The sequence below is a fragment of the Dreissena polymorpha genome, chromosome 10 (assembly GCF_020536995.1).
Source record: "Dreissena polymorpha isolate Duluth1 chromosome 10, UMN_Dpol_1.0, whole genome shotgun sequence".
In the NCBI taxonomy this organism is placed as follows: Eukaryota; Metazoa; Mollusca; class Bivalvia; order Myida; family Dreissenidae; genus Dreissena; species Dreissena polymorpha.
Window position 1 is genome coordinate 22605664 of NC_068364.1, and position 25062 is coordinate 22630725.

General features: G+C 34.7%; 1 protein-coding gene across 2 annotated transcripts; it reads left to right on the top strand.

Moving 5' to 3' along the window:
* The first annotated feature begins 15487 nt into the window (after positions 1-15487).
* LOC127847063 (uncharacterized) lies at positions 15488-21259 on the top strand. Of its 2 annotated transcripts, none has more exons than XM_052378650.1 (5): positions 15488-15732; positions 16050-16407; positions 16622-16766; positions 19991-20196; positions 20505-21259. In XM_052378650.1, the coding sequence occupies exons 1-5, from the start codon at positions 15657-15659 to the stop codon at positions 21241-21243; spliced, it is 1524 nt and encodes a 507-aa protein (XP_052234610.1). In that variant the 5' UTR covers positions 15488-15656; the 3' UTR covers positions 21244-21259. The 2 variants fall into 2 exon arrangements, with proteins under 2 accessions (XP_052234610.1, XP_052234611.1); XM_052378651.1 differs by having other exon boundaries at positions 15490-15732; positions 19994-20196.
* The last annotated feature ends 3803 nt before the right edge of the window (positions 21260-25062 follow it).

Genomic DNA, 25062 nt, shown 5'->3' on the forward strand with positions numbered 1-25062 from the left:
CGTCCATTCTTTATCTTCTACCATCACTTATAAATAAATTGTATAATCCATATATAATGTAAGCTATGAGCTTGTATAAGCTTTGTTGCTGAATAAATGTTGTTCTTGTTCTAAGCATTTTTTTTTGTAACAATTTTTGTCTTAAAACGGAAGATATGACATTATCAGAGAACATAAAGTCATTGACAATAACAATCCATCAATTATAAGGTAATTACAATGTATAACTTCTAAAATGTAATATAGACCGTATAACCCTTTCTCCCATAAGAAGCAAAGTGAAAATTGATTTTGCAACCAGCATAAACCCAGAACAGCAACTCGCAGTCTGTTAAGGTTTTATGCTGTTTGTTACTCATCAGTACATAAGGATTGGAAATGAAGCATTTAAAACTTGAATATGTTAAGAAAGGACTTATTTAATTTAATTTTCTAAAGGACTTTAAATGCATCAAAGTGCATTTGTGAGAGGTAAAGGGATAAGCACATGAGATTGTCTGTTTGTCCTTCATTTATAAAACCCGATGTATAAGCACGATGTGATCGTTGTCTAGACGCATACCAATATGGGTTCATGTGTTCCTAAACGCTATTAAATCCGTAAAATAACATGTGCATATTCTATGGACACAGATAAACAGAAGTGAATCAGTTTCTTCATGCAATTGATACCGTATAAAGAAACTCAATTTATTCACTCGATGCTGATTGATTGGGTTGTATTAGGCCATACGATGCAGATTTATTGGGTTTTATTACACTATAATGTAATTAAGACCATATATTCGCATGTGAACGTTAACTGGGCGCAGATAAATAGGCATCCATCCCTGGTTTCACCCGAATTGTACCGTATAAGCACGAAGTGGACGTTGTCTGGATGCTTTTTTGGAGGGGGTGGGGGTATTAATTATACAATGGTAAAAAATATAAAAAATAAAACACGCGGAGATTTCATGCACGTACATCAATCCAAAGACCTATAGAATACATAGGTCTTTGATCAATCTAATTAACTTAGTTATTTGATGCAATTAATAGCATTAAAGCACACTCAACAGAAGCCCCCCCCCCCCTCCCGGAAGCCCCACGATTAAAGTGATTTTGAAGGCTTTGTCAACCACTTTTCGGACATGTCACGCCTTATTTACTTTCATCAAAGTACCTTCTTATAATGCCAAAAATATGCATAGTTTATACGCCGGGCGACACAGAGTATAAAGTTAAAACATTTTAGCGATTGTCTGTGATTAGTGGGCAATTTTGAGTACGAAGAAGAAGATAAAAATGAGTTTACATAGGTGATGAGAGATCTAGCTAAGTGTGAAACATCAAATGATTTGACTTTACTTTGAAGATTTTAGGGGGGGGGCGTACGCCGCGTCCGCTCCCTCCATTGGAGCCGCCTATGCTTAATGTGTTGACTCTCGACTCAGGTTGATAGGGCTCTAAATGCTCTATAATGCACGTACGACCGTATGTAAATGTTACTGGGCCCAGATTACCGTTAAACCATCATTTTTAAACACGAATATAACCGTTTACGCGGGGTATAAAAAAACGTTGTCTGGACGCAGAATAATCGGCGCTCATTAGTTCCCAAACGCTATTACACTCGTATTCGCGCAGATAGTCCATAGATATAAGTCAATGAGTTATCCCATGCATATCCCAATCTCACTCAATTTTTGGACGCATATATTTATAGGGTTCAACTATGGGATAATGGACGTATATAAGCGCATGTCATGTAAACTGAGCACAGATCATTAGGGACCAATAATTTATAAACCCGATTTTAACGTACATTATAAGCACGATGCGAACGTTATCTGGATAAAGATTTATAGGCGCCCATTACTTCATCAACGCTATAACACCCGTATAAAAACTTGCGAAGAGACGCAGAGACGCTGGTTAATAGAAGATACAGGATCTTCACTATAAATCTGTATTCTGAACTCCTAATAGTGTGCCTGTCTGTATCTAATGATGTTTGCAGAACTCCACATGATGTGCAAGTGAGCATTTAAAGCATCAAATTTGTTCACGCAGACAAATAGGGCTTTATAACTCTCGTAATTCATACTAGCCGATCCGCAAAATAAACACCTCGCTCACGTAGTGCACAATCAGCACTATAAATCTGTATTCCAAATTTTATATGTTTATTCACAATATTTTCACTATAAATAGAGATATAACTACTTATAATTATCAAAGTAACAAATTTTATTTAATACTTTTAAAATCCAATGAAAATAGAAGGCAAAAATCATTGTCGTAAATGTTGCTGCAAAGGCGTTGTATTTCCATATTTTTTTGCCAAATAGTTTTCCTTCCAAAACTGACACGACCCACAGACTAGGGCTAGATTGCACTTTACCGGTACGCAGTTGTGTTTACGGCGGTTCCTAAAACGCATAGGGTAAAACGCATACAATATATATATATCGTTGAAAAACGCATACGATATGAACGCGAGGTAGCCCCCGATATTTAGGAAATGTATAGGATAAAAAGGATTATTAGGTTTTAGGATTATTAGTTAGGTTTTGCAGGTTATGGTTCGCTTTTCCGTTCTTTTTTGTGTTGGTAAAGTGCAATTGCCCCAGAATAGATCCACAGGCAGCAGTATCATAAATTTGCCCCCAGCACTTACCACAGGGGTTCCAAATTGTTAAAAGTAAACGTATTGTGTCTGGTTTGACTTTTCAACAACAAATACTGACAAAAATACCCCTCGTATATGTATAATATAGTGTATTTATAATGCCTATACGGGACGTATTTTTTTCAAATTGTGTTTTTTGTCAATATTCATTGTTGAAAAGTCAAACCAGACACAAAACGTGTACATTTAAAAATCTGGAACCCCTGGGGTAAGCTCGAGGGGGGTGTAGGGTCCGGGGGGGGGGGGGGGCAGAGCAAATTTATGATACTGCTGCCTGTGACTAGATCTACAATACTGTAACGACACTGAATTGCACTTAAGTATGTGAATAATTTCATGATCGTTCAATTAATGGATTATTTTTTTTAGACATTTGACCAACAAAATGTTTATTTTAGTACATACATAAAATACAAAAAAATAATCGATTATACAAGTGCATTATTGCCATTCAATCCAAACTGTTTCCTGTAATTTACAGTGTAATTGTCAGTGTTATGTGTGGATATTTATGAACTATGACAACATGTTCGTCCACAGACATGGTGAATTTTAACATGAATCTTGGACAAACATTTGTCAGAGCAGCACTTACTGGTAGTTGCATGAGGGTGGTGCAACGATCTTGGTAAAAATCAATCTGGTTGTCACATATTTTCGTGTTCTTAAAATATTCAATATATTGCAAGCCTATGATTTCCCTAGATAAACATATTTTAACATAAACTTGTTACTGTTAATTACAGAAGGCATATGGCTACCATATAGCATTAGCTCAAAAGTATTGTTGAACAACAATGTAATTCTATATGGACAAATTTTTGTTTTATTTCTGATTTGACGGCCATGATATGACTATGAGTCAATATACATAATATTGTATATTATATAGAAGATTATTATTGAAAATCAATTATTTGAAAAAATATACAATGTAATAGGCGAACTTAATAACTTACACACAGTAGCGCTAGACAGTAAAATCTTGAATAAAGGAAGCTGGAAAATGTCTAAAATTGATATTGTATTTGATTGATTACACTGATGTTTACTGTATTTTGAATTTAACATACATTTATGATTACTCAGAAAGGTATTTTTGTATTAAAGTTATATGGAAAGCCCCACTAAACACCCACGGGAGGTTCTTTGTTAATGGGCGGGGAGCCCCGTAAAACCCCCATTGGGGTTCATTGAAAATGGGAGTTTGACTGGGTCCCCCGTCAAACCTCCCACGGGGGACCCGTCTAACCTCCCACTGGAGTTTAATGGAAATGGGAGTTTGGCGGGAGCTCCCGTAAAAACCCACGGGGGAAGAAAATCTACAAACACTTTATTTTCTTATTTAAGTACATATTTCTTACAATTATGACTTGAGCATGTGTATTTGTAAACATTGGACCAGAAAACAAAGCATTATATTTAAATTATTTTTTTGGTAAAATATAGGTAAAATTCTCCCGTCTGGAAAAATCATCCGTGGGAGAATTGCCAAAACCCCGTTGAAATTCCACGGGGGATGGCAACTTTATCATCAAATAACTCTTTTTTCCAAAAACATTTTAACTCTTTTTTTTCAAATATATGTATGTACTAATTGTCCCCTACAAATATGCAAAATTTCATAACAATTGTTCAATAAATAAATAAAATAAGTTTGCAAATAATCTGGATTTGCAAACTTAATCTGGATACTGTTATAATACTCATGAACAAATCTTACAACATGTGTTCGAATGATGAATCGAATCGGCCCGAAATTGTTCCGGTCGTTTAAAAATCATGATAGCCAGTGTGCGGACACTTTTCCTTATATCACTAAAGTAAAACTTATGAACACGCTAGAAGTCACTGTTTGGCCCAAACTTCACGAACATAGATCTGGTTCACTTAAAGACATGGTAGCCATGGGGCTGGGCTGTTTTCTTTATTATGGTTAAAGTGCCAGCCTGTTACTAATCTAGAAGTCAAGTCCAATAATCATAACGCGTGATCAGAATAATTGTTTTTATAATATCTAAGCCGAGTATTTAAATGGTTACGGTCAGTTAAAACATGGCCGCCATGGATCGGGGCAGTTATTCTTATATGGCAATTGTAAAACTTTTTAATTGAAGACGTCACAGGTTTGGTCAAATCGTTATGCAACTTGCTCAGAATAATTGTTCAATGATAGTCCGGCAATGTTCAAAACTGTTTTTGTCCGTTTAAAAACAAGGCCCTCAGTGAACAGGAGCAAAACAGTGGCATGGTTCCTTATATTTGTTATATTGAAATATTGTTAAAGCGGGTGCTGGACGTTTCGTGCCACTACCACTTCGTGCCACTGATATTTGTGTAGGAGGGCATTGGACGTTTCGTCCCACTGATAATATATAGGCGGATAGGTGTGAATAATACCGTATAGGTGTGAAATCATAACAGGAAACTTTCGCACCTTTGATTGTAACATCTGTTCAATGGGAAAACAACACTGTTTTTTTTCAAGATTGTTTAAGAGTCAATTTAAATGCTTCATATATTACATTAACAATACATTACATAAATATATTAAAACATCAGAAGTGAATGCAAACATACATTTTAAACAAAAAAATTGCATCTTACCCAATCTGGTAGGATTAGCTTGTGTTGGCAGAGATTACATAAATATATACAAACATTTGCAATAAATTGACATTAACAACATCAGAAGTGAATGCATGCATACATTTTAACAATATCTAGATTGATAACATAAATATATTCAAACATTGTTTTAATACACATATACAAAAGTGTACAAATATAGAAACACAAATACAACAGCATACTATCCTATCATACACATACACAAATCATCTATTCAATGTATTGCATTTCAGAAGTCCTCATCGTGGATGTCATCCTGGGTTGTGCTCGGTCCCAGCCCAATGATATGGCTGCACGCTCTCAGCAGTTGAGTAGTTGTCAGGTCATCGTCTTCGTACTTCTCCCAGATCTCGAAGAGCCGTCCGGGCACTTCTTTGAAAGTTTTCCGGTGTACCCGAGTCAGGGCGTGCTCCGACACAAGGCGGATTGTCAGATCCACTGTTTCTGCCTCACGGCGCAACAGGGGGACGAGCACGTAAAACCCTAGGTCGGGACGCCCTTCTCGACCGTTGATTCTGCGATGCCATCCTGGAAAAAAGAAATATGTTGTGAACTATGATGTATATTAGTTTGTATTTAATAATATTTAAATTATAACTATCCAATGAAAATATGATATATTAGTTTTTATAAGATAATATTTAAATTATAACTATCAATTGAAAATAATATATTGTTTTATTATTCTATATATGTAAAAAAAATACCTTTAACGTCGTTGTTCGTTCGTACCGTCTGCCGGTATTATATACTGTGTGATCAACTGACTTTATTTACTCCTTCAATAAATTACACAGTTTGTATCATAATTAAAGCGGTGAGTTGTTTACTAATTGGCCATTAAAGGCCCGTGTCGGTAAATTAAAGGCCCGAGTCGGTAATTAATTGTTTGCTAATTACGTAAATACACATACGGCTAATTGAAAGTTTGTGAGTCGATAGTAAAGCATAAGCTTTTCTTAAAAGAAAAAGACCAACTTTATTTTAAATTGTATTATTGTTCATTCATGTTATATATTATTATTTATGTATATAATACATACAATTGAAGCATAGAAAATAACAGCATTTCATGTTTTATATTTATTAAACATAATGAAATATGCACACATGTTTTATACTAACAATAAATAATTTTATTTTATTATTACAAGCGCATACACATGATTCATAAAAAAGAACAACACTTTATGCTTTATGTTTATCGCATATAATACACTATTTAAAAATATATGTATACTAACGATAAATCATTTTATTTGTTTGTTATTTATAATCATAATTGTCAACATGTTTGTAATTTTCTACATTTATATACACCCCAATATCATTCACACCTATACGGCATTATTCACACCTATCGGCCTATATATTATCAGTGGGACGAAACGTCTACCCCTTTTCAACACAAATATCAGTGGCACGAACTGGTAGTGGCACGAAACGTCCATAAACCGTTAAAGCAATTGAAATCGCCTTTGTTGTCCAATCTTCGTGAAACTTGTTCAAAACTAGTTGTTCTTATAATGCATAGACTCAGTTCGAAAAAGATTCTGGTCCGTTGAAAACCACGACAGCCAGGGATGGCAGTTTTCCACATATACATGTAGCTATTGTGAAAGCTTATTTACATCTAAAAATTACATGTTTGGCACATCGTCGTGAAACTTGCTCAGAAAATTAGATTTTATTATTTCTCGATCGAGTTCTACGCTGCTCAGAACAGTAAAGTTTCTTTGGGTCTCGTGTGAGTGACTTAAGGTCTGTTACCCTCTTGTTTGAAGTATTTAACAGAGACATAGATAACGTCTTTGAATTTAATAATTATCTTGCACGATCAGTCCCCAATTTTTACATATTATGCAAAAGAAACGAATGCTCGCTTTGCTATTCATATCGCAGATTATATTGGGGAAGAAGATGAAAAACAAATCTTTCATGTCAATATATGAAGATGCATGGGGAAAAATCAACACGCAGTTGAATAACACCGGCAATAAAATACGCATGCAGTATGTTGTTTAAGTCATTATTCAATGCTTTCCTTTCCGCGTCGCCAAACTTGTTGATAACAATAATAAACTACCGGAAAATAACATCATGATTTATTTAGACAACACAGGGAGACGTCCTGGCAATCAGTTACGTCAGCCTAGTTTGAATCAACAAGGAAACATTTTATGAACTTTTTTATTTGCGTACTGAGACAGACAATGTTGAAGTCCTAAACATGCATATACATTGCACATATGAGTATGATTTTCCTGAATAAATCTATACCCATCGAATGGTCGTTTTACTGGAAGTCAGTGTATAAATAATTAAAACTCCATATTGATAAGTTTTCCCAGAAGTAAAACAGTTCGCATTCGACAATATAAAATGTACATTTGTTTTCTTTTTGATAATATTAATGATACCATGCATTACATTGTGTGTTCCCGTTGAAGTCCAATCCATTTTCTTTCCAATATTTCATCAACAAAACGTGTGCGGTAACAAAACAGCCTTATCGGCATCAGTCGTTTCGTTTCCTCGTGTTTTAGTATGTGTCCACCAATGATGACCCAAATGACACTAGGCGTGCCGCGTAAAATTCGGTTTAAAGACGACTTCTACAAGGAAGCTATCAAGTGCCTTCTGAATTCGGGCATGTAAAGAAGCATGTCTATGAATAAACACTCATTTCTTTTGACTTTGTCTTGTTGCCTGTTACTAAGCATACATCTTACGGCACATTGTTGTAATTAACCAAATATGTTCCTGGTCGTGTTGATATAAATGTGTCATCATGTTCATTGAACGCCGCTTGTTGATTCACATTTTCAATTTTTAAATGACAACAAATGATCATGTTGTCTAGTTAATGTACCGCCCTTTGATAACATTAACGCTACCTGTGTTTTAATGATAAGTGTTTATATGATGTTCAGCAATATCATCACTTTGCATTTACAAGCACAAAACTGATTTTAATCCTTCGTTGATGCAAACACTATCTTTAGATATAGGGACGGAGTTTTTAACGAGTGAAATAATTATATTTATATTTATAAATTGATATACTCGTGATAATAAGGGATTTACATCAGTTAATAGTCAGTTTAATGTTTGTCTGCCAAACACATAATTTATTTTTTTGTAGATTTTTTATAATCTTGAACGCACTGTATACACGTACGTTTATAAAAAGGCAATGTTTTTTGTTAAACATTTACAATGCGCACGTCAATATAGTGCAAATAATTGCGATGATGTTTATACTCCATATTGTCAACAAAATCGTCGCAATCTTGGATGGAAAAGATAGATTGTTTGATTAGAGCTTTGATTGTATGCATCTTTATAATTTCTAGTGTAGCGCACATTCTGCTGTACAGTTTTCTGGGCTGTTGTCCATTTTGCCAAACCAGAGCGCCTCATATAAAATACATTGGACAAGAACATCTAAGTGAGAACAATTCTGTAGTAAACAATGAGGTGTTTTGTGTGTTTCATTTTTCTGTAAAGAGCATCGACTTGTAAGCTGAGTTAGTGACAATGTATTATTAAATATGATAAATGATTCATAAAAACAACTTTTTGTAACAAAGAACAACGCGTTTGTTAACCTTTTTTAATATCAGACCCCTGATTATAGAACGCTCTGCTACTTACAAAGTACGAAATAAAAAGGAACACACGCAAGCTATATTGATTTTTAATATTGATTGGATAACTGTGGTATTCGCTAAGCCTTTCTATTTTACATAAACTAGTTTAACGCTAAATACTCCGTTAACATCTTGCAAACACGTAAGTCTGCATCCCTACAGTTATCCAATGCAGCATAAGAATGTATTCATGCGCGCAAAGTGGTGACACATTTTAACGTGTAGTATTAGAAAGTAAAACCTGAGTAAGACGAACAAGACAACACAAACAATTTAGATTTTTTTACTTTTTAGTTGTTGGATGCAAACCACGTGGAGAATAAAGCCTGACTGAGGCAAGCCGAAATACAAATTGAAACTTCAAAAATTGTGTACATGCAACATATCCTGTACATTACTGTGGCATCAATAAATATTTTATATATGTCATAATTTATTTTGAAATATTGTATCTTAAGATCTGTAGTATAAATTTCTCTTAAAAAGCTCTTATATGGTGAAGTTATAAATTAACATAATTTATTATGTGTGGCTCCTGTTATACAGAGAGAACTATTTATTATATGAAAAATGACAGCTTACATCAATTATAATAAAGTTAAAAAATAAAGCACTAAAAAGTCTCATTAGGTGAAGAATGGTTGCAAAAGAAATGGACGACTTGAACCGTATTTCGTGCCAATATCACAAATACGAGATTTGAAAAAGCTTACTAAATCGCGGATTGAATTGTAGGAAGCGTGCAATATATATATTTTCTTTAATCAGGCTGAATAAAGGCAGTCGAAATAGAGATGCAAACAGCTAGATCTACATGTTACAAACATATACTTTCTACGTACAAAAAAAACCTTTGTTGTCGTAACGTCTGATGATTTTTGTAATGGGGCGTAAATAACGTTTTAAAATCTATTTAATAAATTACTTTGTTGTGAGATTAGTGTCTAGTAGTATAAAGACTATATTTGAGTATGATTAAGATTTCTAAGATTTTGAATACGACTTATATAATTGATTGTTAAATAATTTATAACATGGTGTTGATGTATTACTATAAATGAATATGACAATGTTTATGATGCATAAGATTATGAATATGACTACTGTGATTACGATCATGATGATTGTGATGTATATGATTCTTACTTGTATGAATAATGGCTATGCTTATCATTATTAAGATAAAAAGAAGAATAATAATAATAAAAATAATAGCAACAACAACAACAAAAACAATAATAATAATAATTATTATTATTATTAAACATATTATTATTATTATTATTATTATTATTATTATTATTATTATTATTATTATTATTATTATTATTATTATTATTATTATTACTATAAGCACAACTGTTCTTTCTGTAAACCAATGTTACTTTTTCTTCTTTACTGTATTTCGAACTAAAACTTACAAAAATCAATGTCACTGTAAAGGGTATTAAATGATTCACACTGTTTGTATGACTTCCCCATTTTCCAAAATGTACCACACTTGAACCAGAAACATAATATGTATTTTGTACTATGTTGTATCTATGTATACCTGGAAGAAATAAAGTATTGTACTGCTCTGTTCTGTTCAGTAATTCAGTTTATTTGGTGCTTTTTGCTTTTAGTTGACTTAAACAAATATTCTGCATCCCTGTTTGCAGTCCAAACATTTTAATCCGCCCACTGAAATGATTCCCCTAGCTCCATTTGCCAATATCCGGATTTTGAAATCAAATCAAGAAACTTATCTCGAAACCCAAAAAGGCGTAATGTGCCTTCAACCCTCGATAAGACGTAACTTTATTTCTTTGTTCGCTGATTTAGACGACGAAAGTCTATACACAATCGTATTCTTCCGTCCATTATTCTCACTATCACACAATTTGTAGACCACGGAGATGTTGACTAACAAATGACACCAGCTGCTAACATATTTAACCTCATTAAATAGCGCTGGTGGGATTCTTCTGTAAGGCTCCTTAAATGCTTCTACATTCAGGAGTTGTATCTTATGTTTAACGGCTTGAATGTGTCCTTTATCTTAACTGGATTTTGGAAATACCGCATCACACCTTTTAAACAAATTGTAAATATGGGAATTTTGTTCATCTTTTAAATCTGATTCTTTAATTCTTTACTTCATCTTTCTGCTTCATATGTTCACGACTTTTTTCAGATGCTGCAACATGATTTTTAGTTGCACTCAGCGGTTGGAGTATTGATGCTTCGCGCAGGACTTTTGCCGCATTCAACTGGCATTAACTCTGCTTCACTTTACTCTTAATGGGTCTAGTTGTAACAAAGCATACTCGAACAGGTATCCTTGCGGTCTTTCCAAGATTGTCCATTTTTACAACTTTAGGGAGGATGATTGCACTGACGCATGGCATGTATTATATAGGCTCGGTGACATCTTCCTTGATAATTCCTTGTTTTCTGTAAAAGCCGTTACGATTATGCGTTCATCAGGATTAGTTTGGCTTAGTTGCGGTAAAATTTACAATATCTGTATTTACATACATATATCTCGCTTCCTGTAGCCTCTTTATGTCATATGTTGTTAAATCTTTTTCTCGATTCTGTTACCATGGACTGTTGTCTTTCTTTTAACAAGGCGTTCAATTTCGCTGCAGTTGCCTCAATGTGTTCTTTGAAATCATTCAAAATTGTCAAATGATTGTCAATCTGCTGTACATGTACTTGTTAACGACAAGCGGGTGACATTTCTATTGTGAAAGTTGTTGCATTTAACAAAGATGGAACTGGTATCAAAGAGTTATATGTTTCTAATTTATATTAGGCCAGTTACACATTATATGTCATCATCATTTCATGAAGACCACAGATAATGTGTATAAAAACTGTGTATAAAGTATAGGTTTATATCTGTAAAAAACCTTATAAGATCTAATTTAACCTGATGTTTTTCTCAAGGTTGCATCGTCTGGAAAAATAAACCAATGGGCTTATGTCTCAAGGTTCACAACATTATTTTCAATTTTAAGTATCTTTTTGCATTAAAGAAAACAATGTATCAAAGTATAATAGCATATTCATGTTCAAACGTGGTTTGTGTTTGGTGTTTAGATGCGAAGGAATTAAATCGTGTGTGCGTTAGGCATACTAACTTTATTTTAATTCCAGACCGCAGGTTATTTATCAACAAATTCTCATATAGCTTTTTTGCGATTTTCTGAGTCGTCAGTATTTTTGACATTGTAAATAGGACAGCTATTTTGCATCTAGAGTCCGCTTGATTTTACATAGTAGATTAAAATCTGCCTAAAGCAAATCCCTGTACAATCCGCATGGCTTACTGTTCAATGTATTATTTTCTTATTTTATAAATGAACACATGTGTCATTTTAAAAAGGATGCGCTAGAAAATAAAGTAAAAACATTTCAAATAAGCAATAGAAACACTTTTTCTTGCTTCGTCTTTGACACTAGAATTAAGACCTTTATCTTTGAATTCGGAAATTGATCCTTGCATGCACAACAAGATTTGTTGGCTTGATACTTCTGCTTATTCCCTCTAATCAAGATTGTGTTTTCAATGACTAAGTTTAATGGTGATCTTTAAATAGGGGCGCGCGGTCTTTACCACTTTTCCTTATGTATTTAAAAATCCATTCATTAAGAACAAAGTTATAATCAAAACATTTTAATTCTGTATGTTTCATATATTTCAAGTATTAAGTGTTACATGAGACAGGCTTATGTGCATGACATCTGTCTCTGCATGACTGTCACGTCTTGCGAGGTATTTAAAAATCCATGAATGCTGGAGAAAGATATGCTCTGGACAATGTGTTAACCATTCACATTTAATTGTGACTTTGACCTTGAACCTTGACGTTCCAGGCTTCTGTGTGTCGTGGCTTCGCAAAATGCTCGTCACTTCTTACAAGTTATTTGAAGATCGATCCATGTAGGCCAAATTAAGTCTCTGGACAATGTGCAAGTTTATTTCTTTATATTTGATCAGATATTAACGGTATGGTATGCCTAAATAGATCGCTAGGCATATATAATTACTCACATACAATAGACCATGGATGCCATTTAAACGCTATTTGCTATAGATAATATGTTGTTGGTGACTTTTGAAATCGTGTGATATCAGACGTGACTGATAAGACGTAGGAAAAGGCGATGCTCATATCAATTAGCGAGTCTAATATTACATGATGTCAAAAGTCATCAACCATATATTCTATTCGTGTTGAAACTATTTAACAATTGACAATAAACAAGTAAAAGAACAAAATCTCTAAATTAAATAAATTGATTTAAATATACAATATACAGCAAGAAAAACTTCACAAAATATGCAAACACATTTTAAAATGGGTGAACATTGTAATTAATGTGATGGATAACTATGTACATCTATACAAAATAAAAGAATAACTGTTCATAAAATTGTATAGTTGTACTCGTAATATTTAACAAACTGGTAGGAAAGACACAATTCTTAACAGAAATGTTCTAAAACGTTTTTTAAAATGCAATAAAAATCCGAATGTCAGATTCAGATGAGAGTAAGCATTTTATCTCCGGATAAAGAACATGTTGGAATTCGTATTTCTGAATTGTTTAAAACAAGGTTAAACGAAATAACCGTGTTACTAATGACTTATTCATATTAACGAGGAAAATATTGCGAAGAAGGTTATAATAATAATAATTATAATTTTATTTGTGCACCTAACATATCAATACAACAAGCAAATTCGTAGAATTGATAACCCCCGCAACATATGCTTTGTTTGGGGATGGATGCAAATCGGACGGATGAACTCCGGACACAAAAGTGCCTGAAGTAAAAAGCATTTTTTCAAGATACAAAGGGCCATAACTCTGGTTGTAACAGATGGTGTACAATGCCAATTGGCGTGAATCATCCTCTTATGCATATATATACTCATACGAAGGTTCAATGAAATACGCCAAAGCACTTCCATGATATGGCTCCGGACACAAAAGTGACGGACGGACGGCCGGACGGACAGCGCCAAAACAATCTCCCTCCGCCTCTGGCAGGGGATATATACTCATACCAAGTTTCAATGAAATCCGCCATAGCACTTCCAAGATATGGCTCTGGACACAAAAGTGCCTATAGTAAAAAGCATTTTTTCAAGATACAAAGGGCCATAACTCTGTTTTCAACAGATAGTATACAATGGCATTTGGCGTGCATCATTCTCTTATGCATATATATACTCATACCAAGTTTAAATGAAATCCGCCGAAGCACTTCCAAGATATGGCTCTGGACACAAAAGTGCCTTATGTAAAAAGCATTTTTTTCAAGATACAAAGGGCCATTACTCTGTTTTTAACAGATGGTGTACAATGCAATTTGGCGTGCATCATCCTCTTATGCATATATATACTCATACGAAGTTTCAATGAAATCCGCCAAAGCACTTCCAAGATATGGCTCCGGACACAAAAGTGCCGGACGGACGGATGGACAGCCGGACGGACGGACAACGCCAAAACAATATCCCTCCGCCTCTGGCGGGGGATAATCATTAGTCACAATTATTAACAATTCAGATATATCACAGATTCCATAAGAGATAATAATACATATATATATGGTTCATACTCAATAACATGTTATCACCCTTATTGGTTAATATTACATTATATTATATTATAGAAATATAAGTGCACTGGATTACCCGTAAAGTTTTGACTATAAATCGTACAAAACTTATTTCAAACGGGGTCCAAAGCAGTCACATATTTATGATATATCTACACACCAGCGCCACCAGTATAACGGGAAACGAGAACACACACGTCATTTCAATCTTTAGAAAAAAGGTTTTCGTAATATTAAATTGAAACGAAATATAAAATAACGAAATAGGAAATGAGTTTCGTGTTTTGATTTGTAATAAGCAAAACTATAAATGCCCCACATACAACACTTTGCTATATTTATTTCGTTTTTGTATTTGATTTTTGAAAATCGGAATACGAATTTATGTGTTTATTTTCTTGTTCGTTTTGTCGAAGGCAAAAAAACGAAGAAAAGACGGTTTACACATGGGCAAGAACACCATTGCAAACGGAAATAAAATGAATTGTCATATTAATATTATAAAACATAAAGTAAGATAGATATTTGATAACCTTGCAGTACCAATACATATAACGTATATCACTAGTTGGCACTGTAATGAAATGCATGATTTAAACAGTTATAATAATTCAGAATAAAAATATAGTATTATATTCGTAACAATTGCTTAATCTTGTTCGAACTTTTCTTCTCAGCAGTTGGTTATTGCAAGGCAGTTTTACGCCTTATATACACTTGATAACATTTGTTTTGGTCAAAGTTCAGGAATAGCTACACACTATCGTCATTTTTTATTAAATACGTATTTAAACATTTTATTGAAATCACTTACTAAATATCGCGTGAGCAATACATCATATGAGTAATGCATAAACACCGTCTGGTTAACCGCAAAAAGCATTCAACAATTGAGTTGTTGACTTCAAACTACATCAACATTTACGATGCGGAAAAGATGTGCGCAGACGACGTTTATTCGTTTTGCCCTATAAATGCGCCGATATTCTGAATCACGTTTAGTTAATTTTGCTTCTCACGGTGAGATACATCAATTAATAATAAAATCGGTCAAACGCACGAGTGTTTTTAATAAACCATGGAGGATCAATTTCGATATGTGTTCTGGTTGGCCGTACTAGTGATGATCACTGCAGCTCGAAGCATAACTTCTTGTAAGTAAATATGTCGGTGTATGTATTAATCTTTATCATGTACTCATTAAATGTCTGGGAAGTGGTCGAACGCATAAACAGAGGAGTAACACCAATTTTGTAGAATGAAATAAGTTGTTCAACCCGATTTAATAATAAATTTTACTATGTGTATTATATTATAAAAACAATCACACAAGCTTCTGCATAATGAACTGATTTGCGGACAAAAACACGACATATGCATTTTTATTCACAATCAAAATGAGTGTTATCCTAAATAATTTTATCCTAAAATATGAAAAAGCACCTCAGTTCACGTTCTGTTTTGATTTCAGGTTCGTGCCATGATAAATGGAAACACGTGCTTACCACGAATACGACTGGACAAGCCACGTTCGGGTCGAAAGCCAACCTGACAACCGCCGTCTTATCTGGCTCGGACGTCAGAATCCTCCTGACTTCAGACAGCTACTTAACCAGCGTTCAGAACGTGAAAACGACTGGCGTCAATGTTTGCGGCCAGGCCCTGATGCATATAAGCAAAGCGAGCTACGATTCCTTTCAGGATAAGGCTTACTGGTGGTTTATTAGCGTGTGCACAACGGGTCAGGTCCAGATGAACCGCTATTACGTCGGAAACCACGTTTCAAACGGCATTAATAAGATGACGTATGAAATCAAGTGGTTTATCAGGTACGCTCTTAGTCACCTCAAAACTGTTTATTTGTGTTTCACATTTTTGCAAGATGAAGTATTGTATTACAATTTGTTTGAGAGCAGCAATCGCTAGATGCGTTTGTGATTTCGTAGGAAACCAAGTTCTATTTGACAAAAGAGAAAAACAGCTATTCAAAATGTTAATTTGACAAGTTTTAACAGTTGGGCTCCATGCAAATGCGTATTACAGAGACTTCACGGAAAAGGCACTGAGCCATAACATCAACGGGGCTGCCAATTTTGGAAGTGTCACCAATGTCATCGATGATGTAGACGTAGGAAGTGATGTACGCGTAGTGTTTGATGATTATGCGGCCACCATGAACAGTGTACAGGTTTGTCTTACTGTTGAAATGCAGTTTAAAAGCGAATTGTATTGCGCAATAAAGGAATATACATATGTTGTTCTTGCATGCAATATTTTATGTAATATAATCATACCATAAAACTATATCAGCAGGGTATACATTCTTGCAACCTCTGATAGCATTTCGCCCCCTTGGTGCGAAAAGGTACCATGCGACATTGAACTTAGAAGGCACATGAAGATACCTTTTGCTCCAATGTGGCGATTTTGAAGCCTCTTTCTTCTGCTTAAAGTATTGATATCATTGGTGGTGCACTGTATGCATTGTCATATATTTATATATGCTAAAGGCTCATTGTACTTTATAAAAAAGAAGATTTTAACATAAAATCCACTCCAGATAATGTTTCTTGAAGTTCATTATTACTATAATAAGGGTTTTGTAGTAGCTCTTCTGGGGTAGTTGGGATTGCATGCGCTAATGTGTTTGTGTGTGCGTGCCTGAGTGCAATTGATTGAGCTTAACAAAGAAAATCTTTTGAATTGTCTTCATAGTTTGTGGGGCGATTGACTTTCAATATTAATTGTTCGTTCGCTTTTACTTTATTACAAAACATATTCATTTATAAATGAATTTATTACGACACTTGATAATTGTTCTATTAAAAGCAAATTTTTCTTTATATTTTTTTTTTATATTTGTTAATGAAGCATCAGCATACTAAGACAATACCCCGGAAAGAGGAAAATAATGAATTTGAATATCGACCGTACTTTCGTTTAGACAACTGACGACAGATATGATTCGATTTACGATGTGAACACTATTTTGTTTTACGGATCATTTCGGCTTAAAGGACTCACCAGTCATGTAAAATATCGAATATAATATATATTTTTTATAAACATCTGGTAGCAAGTTGAGTTGCAAATAATTGGTCAGTCACCACATTTTAACTAGCTCTTATGACCTGTTTATTCTTTTCAGCTCAATTCAACAGTGAAAAATGCCCATAATATCACTTTAAAGCAATACACTCTTATTACTGCTGACAGACAATAATTTGCTTTTTGTTCAGTCAAAGTAACAATCGATTTGACCCCTTTTGCCAGCTTTGTAATTGATATTCGTGTATTATTCATAGAGGCCAAACAAAATACTTATTTCATTGCATGTATATGAACGCCATTACATTCAGATTATAACACAACGTGATGAATATTTTATAGCATTGAATTCAGTTCTATATTGGCGGCTTTACATATTATTATTCTTAACTTAACCCGATTAATCTAAATAAATGTGAAAATTTAAATAACAAAATATGTAACAGTTGTTGGTCTATGTTGTACACTTGCTCTATGTTTTTATTAATATTTAAAAGAGGCCTAAAAGGCATTTAACAACAACATCAACAACAACAACAACATCAACAATAACAACAGATATAAACCAGTTGAACGTTCTAACGTATATTGATTGTAGCATTACATGTATTAATGTAAGCATTATGAGCACGAAGTACATGACTTTCTCAGATAGGCGTGGTAATCATTTAAGCACGTATCACAAATTGTAAGTGAAACATGAACTTTGCTCGAGAAATATACATGTAATCATGTTTTACTCAAGAAAGCTGAGTTCTTTGATACTTTCTTGCCGAAGAATCCATGGTCGTTGTTTCAATATTATAATTTCAAATTATCCACGGTCTATAACATCCGGCTAATAGCGACAAATCTTTGAATGGATGAAAGGATTTTATTTTAATCAGCTTTGGGCTATACGTGCCTGGTATATGAAAATTGAATTCATTGAGAGTAAACGAATTTTTTATGCTTCAATAAATTATAATGTAAAATATTTATAAACCAATTTGATGATAGTCATCACACTAAATTTCCATGCTTGTGATGTTTGGTAATGACGCTTTTTACATCAATATGTGCTTAATAGTTGTTTTCATGTTAACGACTCATTTGAAACGTATGTGGAATGTACGCATCACACGTTTTAGTCTGATGAAATATTTTTTTTCTATTAATAGTTAAAACCCTTCAAGCATTTAAAAGTGTATGATAAGTTCATTGTATTGCATAAATACGCGACGAACAGTAAGAGCTTGGACAAGCCATTTGTGTCACCTTTAATGTAATGAATTAACATTGACAGACTCTATCTTGTAGTTTGAGCGACACACATTTTAAGATAGGTTTATTAAGCAGCAATTCATTTTGATATCCTAAATCCTTAAGCGCAACGTGAAATTAAGTTCAAATTCAAAGTTAAGGACGGAAACCTCCACCAACTGACCTATACAAAGAACGAGAGAATGAAAAAACTTTCTGTTATTTGGAGCTAAGGACACCATCGAACCTTAACAAGTTCTTAAATGACTATGTGCCGATTGATTAAAAAAGAAACACAAAAACATGATTTTATTGATATGATGTTTCACTTGATTTCCTACAACTATGCAATTATGAACACATTTTGACTTAATATGTGTGTGTGATAGAGACATTATGCATTTAGCTCGACATCAAAACAAACGTTACGCTGACAATCTATACAAGTGCATCATCAGCAAATTGCCTGGAAGCGAATAAGAAGATTGTGTTACCTACATGTAGCTGGTAATCCAATTTAAGGTATCACAGAAAAACTTTTTTTAACTTTATACTTTAAAAACATGTTAACATAAAAATTAGCGATTTGAATTTGATGTTGAGATTTCATTACGAGGTTTAAGTTGTTTGGCTTCTTGTTTTTATGCAGGATCTAGGCGTAGGGTAAAACTGTTTAGGAATTTGAATAGCATCCGTTTATGCAGTTGTTTTGAAGCTTACAGTGATGTTTTTTTAAACGGTTTTGTACATTTAAGTTGGTGAACGCCATGAACAAATTTCAATCAATGAAATCAATTAGAATTGTGGTGACTTATTTCTTATTGTCTGACTCTTGATATTTCCTCTAAAACCTATTTCAGCCATTGTACATTTCTGATAAATTACTGTACTTAAAATGATTTTTTTTATGCAAAGCGCTTCATATCTATAATTATGTGTTTTGTGGATGAAACGTATAGAAATTGTTTTTTTTTTGCGTTTGGCATGTTACCGTTAATTAAGCATATCTAGTTATTAATACAAATATTCAACATTTGTTTCTATAGCTGGAGCTGCAAGTTGTTCATATTTTCTTAAAAGAAATCCTAAATCACTTTGATTTACCATAAACAATATACGTAGCAGATTGGCGATAACAAGGATCTGGTCATTGGGCAAGCTGTCTGGCACATCAGTCAAAAGACGGTAACACCCAACATCGAGTTCCAAGGCAACGACTATTGGTGGTTCACCAATTGGGCCACTGACGGCACCTTGGCCGCCTCCCGTTGGCAGATAGGGGACCATATCAGTCGCGGGGAGTCAACGGAAGCACAGGGTTTGACATGGTAAAGAGTTTCGCATTTAAACATTTTCTTTCGCTAATTTTTATTCTTGGCGACATATTGTTTAAACATTTCATTAACATTGTATTTTGCACACACAAAAAACAGTACAGGTTGTGTTTGTATTTGAAATCAACATTTTTCCGTTATATCAAGAATATAGTGTATTATATTTTGAGTTGCTAAATGTCAATGTTTGCTGTGAATGCACATGAACTGGAAACACCATCACTGTGATATAATACATCTTGAGTAAAGAAAAGGTCTTTGAACAGTTTGCTACGGCATTTTAATGTGTCAATTGAATTAAGGTTCACAGACAACTGCTGGATGCTGGTGTACCAACACGACGCAGCCGGAAATAGGGTGCAGGGGTCACTCGACTTGCTTCGGTCGGCTGTATTACAAGGACACCGCGTCAAGGTCATGTTCGACTCCATATCCGCCGAACCAGATGAGGTGTCCGTACAGGGTGGCCACGTGAGCTCCGTCTTGATCAGTATGGTGGTCAGGAGTCCTAACGACATCCGGGCATTCAACCAAAGCGGAATGTGGGACTGGAGAATATTAACCACGACGGGAACAGAGACAACACTTAAAGTTAATGTTGGCGAATACGTAGAACAAGGTCGAACAACCGGAACGAAAGCTGTAAGCTGGTTTATCGACTCACGTCCGTGGGTTCAGGTACTTGTAAACAGCAAGACCGGAAGTGTCCTGTCTGGAAGCAAAGCGGCTCTTGTCAGCGCGGTGCATTCGGGGGCAAGGGTGCGCTATGTTCTCAGCTTTGACCCATCGACCTCCGATGTAGCGGTACACGAGGCAGATAATCTGGCGGTGAGCGGAAGCGAGGTCAGCGCCGCTCACATTCGCTCTGTAAGTCTATCAAGTTTTCCGACGGAAGTAAAGTTCCAGCCAAAGCCTTATTGGTGGTTCACACAGTCTACGACAACCGGAAAGGTGGACATGTCCCGTTGGACGGTTGGGGAACACGAGGGCCGCGGTCACACAAGTGCCACGGCTCAGATCACATGGTTCGCAAACTACTGAGAAAACGTTGAATCGAGCGACATCCATGAACCTCCTCTTATAAAAATTATTTAAAAAACTGGGTTTAACATAATTACACCGTAATTACTTACATGACCCTAGCGGACGTTAGTTTTTCATTTTAGAATAATATATATGAGCTAATATACAAAACTTAATTAACTATGAACATTTATTTGTTAGACTGTGCATTACCTATAAACCGAGGGGGCCGATTTGCGTTAAGTGCCTTTTGTTAACATGTTGCAAGTATACCGTCTTTAGCCTTATGTACTCTTTATAATCCAGCAATATATACATGTATAAGCTCAAAATATTCTTTTGATAAACGTACTCATTCTTTCTTAGCGTCTTATAACTTGGCTTAAAACTTTTTATGTTAAAAGTATTATTTAAACTGGTGTGATAACATATAATCTAAACCTATTTAAGACGTGTTTGCGTTTTGTCAAATAAAAGTATTTTATATTGCAACAAAGTTTTTATTCTCAAATCTATGTCTAAGATATAATTGCGTCATTCTGTTGTTGTTTTTTTGTTCATAGCTATGACTTAAATTATATTCGTATACGTTTCATTTTATTAAAAAAGTTTATAACAGATTAAACATTCAGCATAATATAAAATATGAACGATTGTTGTTTGTGTATATGTTCTGACTTTTTTATGTATAAACATGTAAATTAGATAATAAAACGTAAATGTAGCCAAAGAAAGGTTTATTATACTGTTTTATATGAGAATATGGTTGTATTGCATTGAATGGATCTAGAGCATGTTATAAACACATTAATTATAATTTATCACAGTGCGTCTATATGAAAGTACAAATAAAACTTTGCACATAGTAACCAACAATTAAAGCCCACGAAGAGAAATGTAGAACTTATGTATTTAATATGGGTAATAAGTACCTCGTATTTTAAATGAAAGTTGCCTTGATCCCACTGGTCCTAAATACAGCTTCAACACAAGGCTGAATGTAAGCGACCTACAGACAAAATAACAGAGAAACAACAACTCCGTCAAAATAGAAGTTATTTAGCGGAAACTCGTTTTCAATTCTAAGTAACAGTGAATTTGGCACACGGGCCTAAATTCCATTCCTCGCTAGATGCGCATGTAAAATATCTGCACACACATTTCAGCACAAAATTTCCCTCATAACAGAAGTTACTCACCGAAAAAGATACATATATGTATATATTCAGCAACAGTTACATTGACCTTGAATCAACTGGTCCAAAATGCACCCCTATTGCTTGATCTACATCTAAACGTTTACCAGAATTTTCTAAGTACTATAAGGGGAACGATTCAGCTTAATGGCAGGTCGGAGTAATGAGCCTTTGTCTGAATCCCCAAATAATGATCCCCAATGCATGTAATTACTTTCAATTGAACATATGTAATAGTTAAAGAGATATGTATTGAATGCACGCGAACCTTAACCTACACGATTTATTCACGCAAATCTTAACCGGACGTTTATAAGTACTAAACGAGGCATATTCCTGCAAAGAAACGGTCATAGATCTGTGTATGTTCATAAATACCTTGACAACATATTAACTTTGCTACGCCGACGTCATTTGTTGGGTGAGTAGTAACACTCGGAATATTCATTGATTAGTCGAGGTAAAATAAATAAACGATGCACATATTAAATAATTGTACGAGGTTACTTTATATGAGATATAATCGAAACATTTTCAAATGTTAAATGGAAGCACGCACAAGAAATTAATCCTAAATTTAAAAATTAAGACTGAATATGTTGAGAATAATCGTGATAAATACAGTGCACGGTAAGTGTTGAATAAATGTAGGATTAATTGCTCGGTACCAAAACACGAAGTCTCGCGGTTCAGGTTTTCTTTTACTCGCTACGTAATCTAAGTCAACTCTAACTTAGAATAATTCTAATCAGCATCGCAAAGTGCTTTATTTCAGTTCTAATGCAAACAAATTTGAATAACATGTACGATATTTTACAATAATCATGATCTTAGTATTTGTAAGGTAAATGTACTGCTTACTATTACATGAAATAAACATTTTTAAATTACAGAAGTAACTGGTATTACAGTGTGTATCTAGACAGATGCTTTTTAATTAAATTTTACTTATTTAAAAGTTTAAAACTTCATTCTCAATTACATATTAGGCGCTGTATACGCTGCACGTGCCAGTTAGCAGCATTGTTCGTAACCATCCAACTCAACAATTCCCAATAGAATTGTAACGCCCTTTCGTAGTCTCCTTCCATTTCATAGCAGTGACCAAGCAAACTGAGCGCTGTCTCAGTGTGATAATGGTTGAGCATATGTCTTGTATCACGTAGATAAGACTTGAGTAGCTCAAGTGCATGTAGCTGTTTGTCGCGTTCCCCTAGTCCCCTATACGTAATATACTGTAGATAGTGGAGGAAAGGAAGAGCATTCACCTCAGCACAGTCCATCCATCTTTTGTCAATGTAATCTCTCTGTGCAACTTCCTCTTCAGTTATAGCGCGATTCATTTCAAACCATAATATGTATGGTGCGCAGTGCGCTTCCTGTCTAAAAAAAACTTGACACAGAATGCGAATGGTGATTCACTGAATACTTTGTAACAGTCATATGATATCATGTTAGCAAACACCTGAAGATCACGGTTTCCGTCTTTCATTCCACATCCACACACAGCCTTTACCTTGCTATGATATCTCTTCACCACGTCATCCAGCACTTTAATTGCCGCGTGAAGATGTCCAAAACAGTATAACGTAGATGCCAACTTTAAGCGATTAGAAGCTACATCCGTATTTAAAGAATATTGTAAACGCTTGATAATGCCGCTGAAAGCATGGTTTCGTAGTGACAATCTGATAATGCATTGAATTGCGTAATGTATATAGATGATAAATATATTCTAAAGCAACGGCTTTCAATATGTCATTCGAGGAGTATTCAATAGCAGTGCATAGTTTATTGATTATAGCCAGCTGGAAGGTTGTATTCGAACTATGTGTCTTATATTGTATCCATCTTAAGTTGACGAGAAACCATTGCAAGCAATCGAACTTCAGTAATAAACTGATACTGTAACGTAAGCGTACAGAGCCCAGTTCTCCCTCACCAGCTTGTTCGATTCGGCGTATTCCACACGTTTGTAACCGATATACAAATTTATCTATATCGATATATAATCAATCTTGCAAGTCGTTCTTTATCAAGAAGGACACCATGCACCATGGACATTTCCCCGTCGAAAAAATTCACACCTTCTATGATATAATGAGGAAAGCTTCCCAATCGCAGCCATTTTCTTTATACTTGCAAACATCGTAAAAGTAGAAACATGAGGTTACGCTCCTTCCACAGAGAAGGGTGTATTCTCTCTAATGTGTAGAACATAAAAGTTTTACAATGAAAACTTGGGGTAAAATCCCCAACGATTTTGTTAAATAAGGATTTTTTTATTAATTTTAGAACAATGTAACCTTTTATTTGTGTAATATTAAAACTAAACATCAACATTCTTTCAATAAGATTCGGAGACAGTCGCTATTCTTCGCGCTTGTAATCACTGTCCGGATGACCAGAAGGACCAGGAAAGACGGAGCTACCCGTGCAGCCTCAAGTAAGTTGGAAGGCGGCCAGTGTTTACCTCCACATCTGGTAATCCAGTATTGTATTTCAGGAAGAGGTTTGCAGACTTGAATTGCATAAACAATATCCCAGTTGGGCACGTGACTCCCTGAAGGTCCTTGTTTGGTTATCTCTCTTCCTTGCATTGAGAGTTCCTGCTCTGAATCCTGGTTCCATCGTTCTGAAC

Coding starts and splice junctions, on each gene's coding strand:
- LOC127847063 (XM_052378650.1), top strand. CDS start 15,657: ATGGAGGATCAATTTCGATATGTGTTCTGGTTGGCCGTACTAGTGATG. Junction 16,408..16,621: donor GAAATCAAGTGGTTTATCAG/GTACGCTCTTAG, acceptor TGCGTATTACAG/AGACTTCACGGAAAAGGCAC. Junction 20,197..20,504: donor GAAGCACAGGGTTTGACATG/GTAAAGAGTTTC, acceptor AATTGAATTAAG/GTTCACAGACAACTGCTGGA.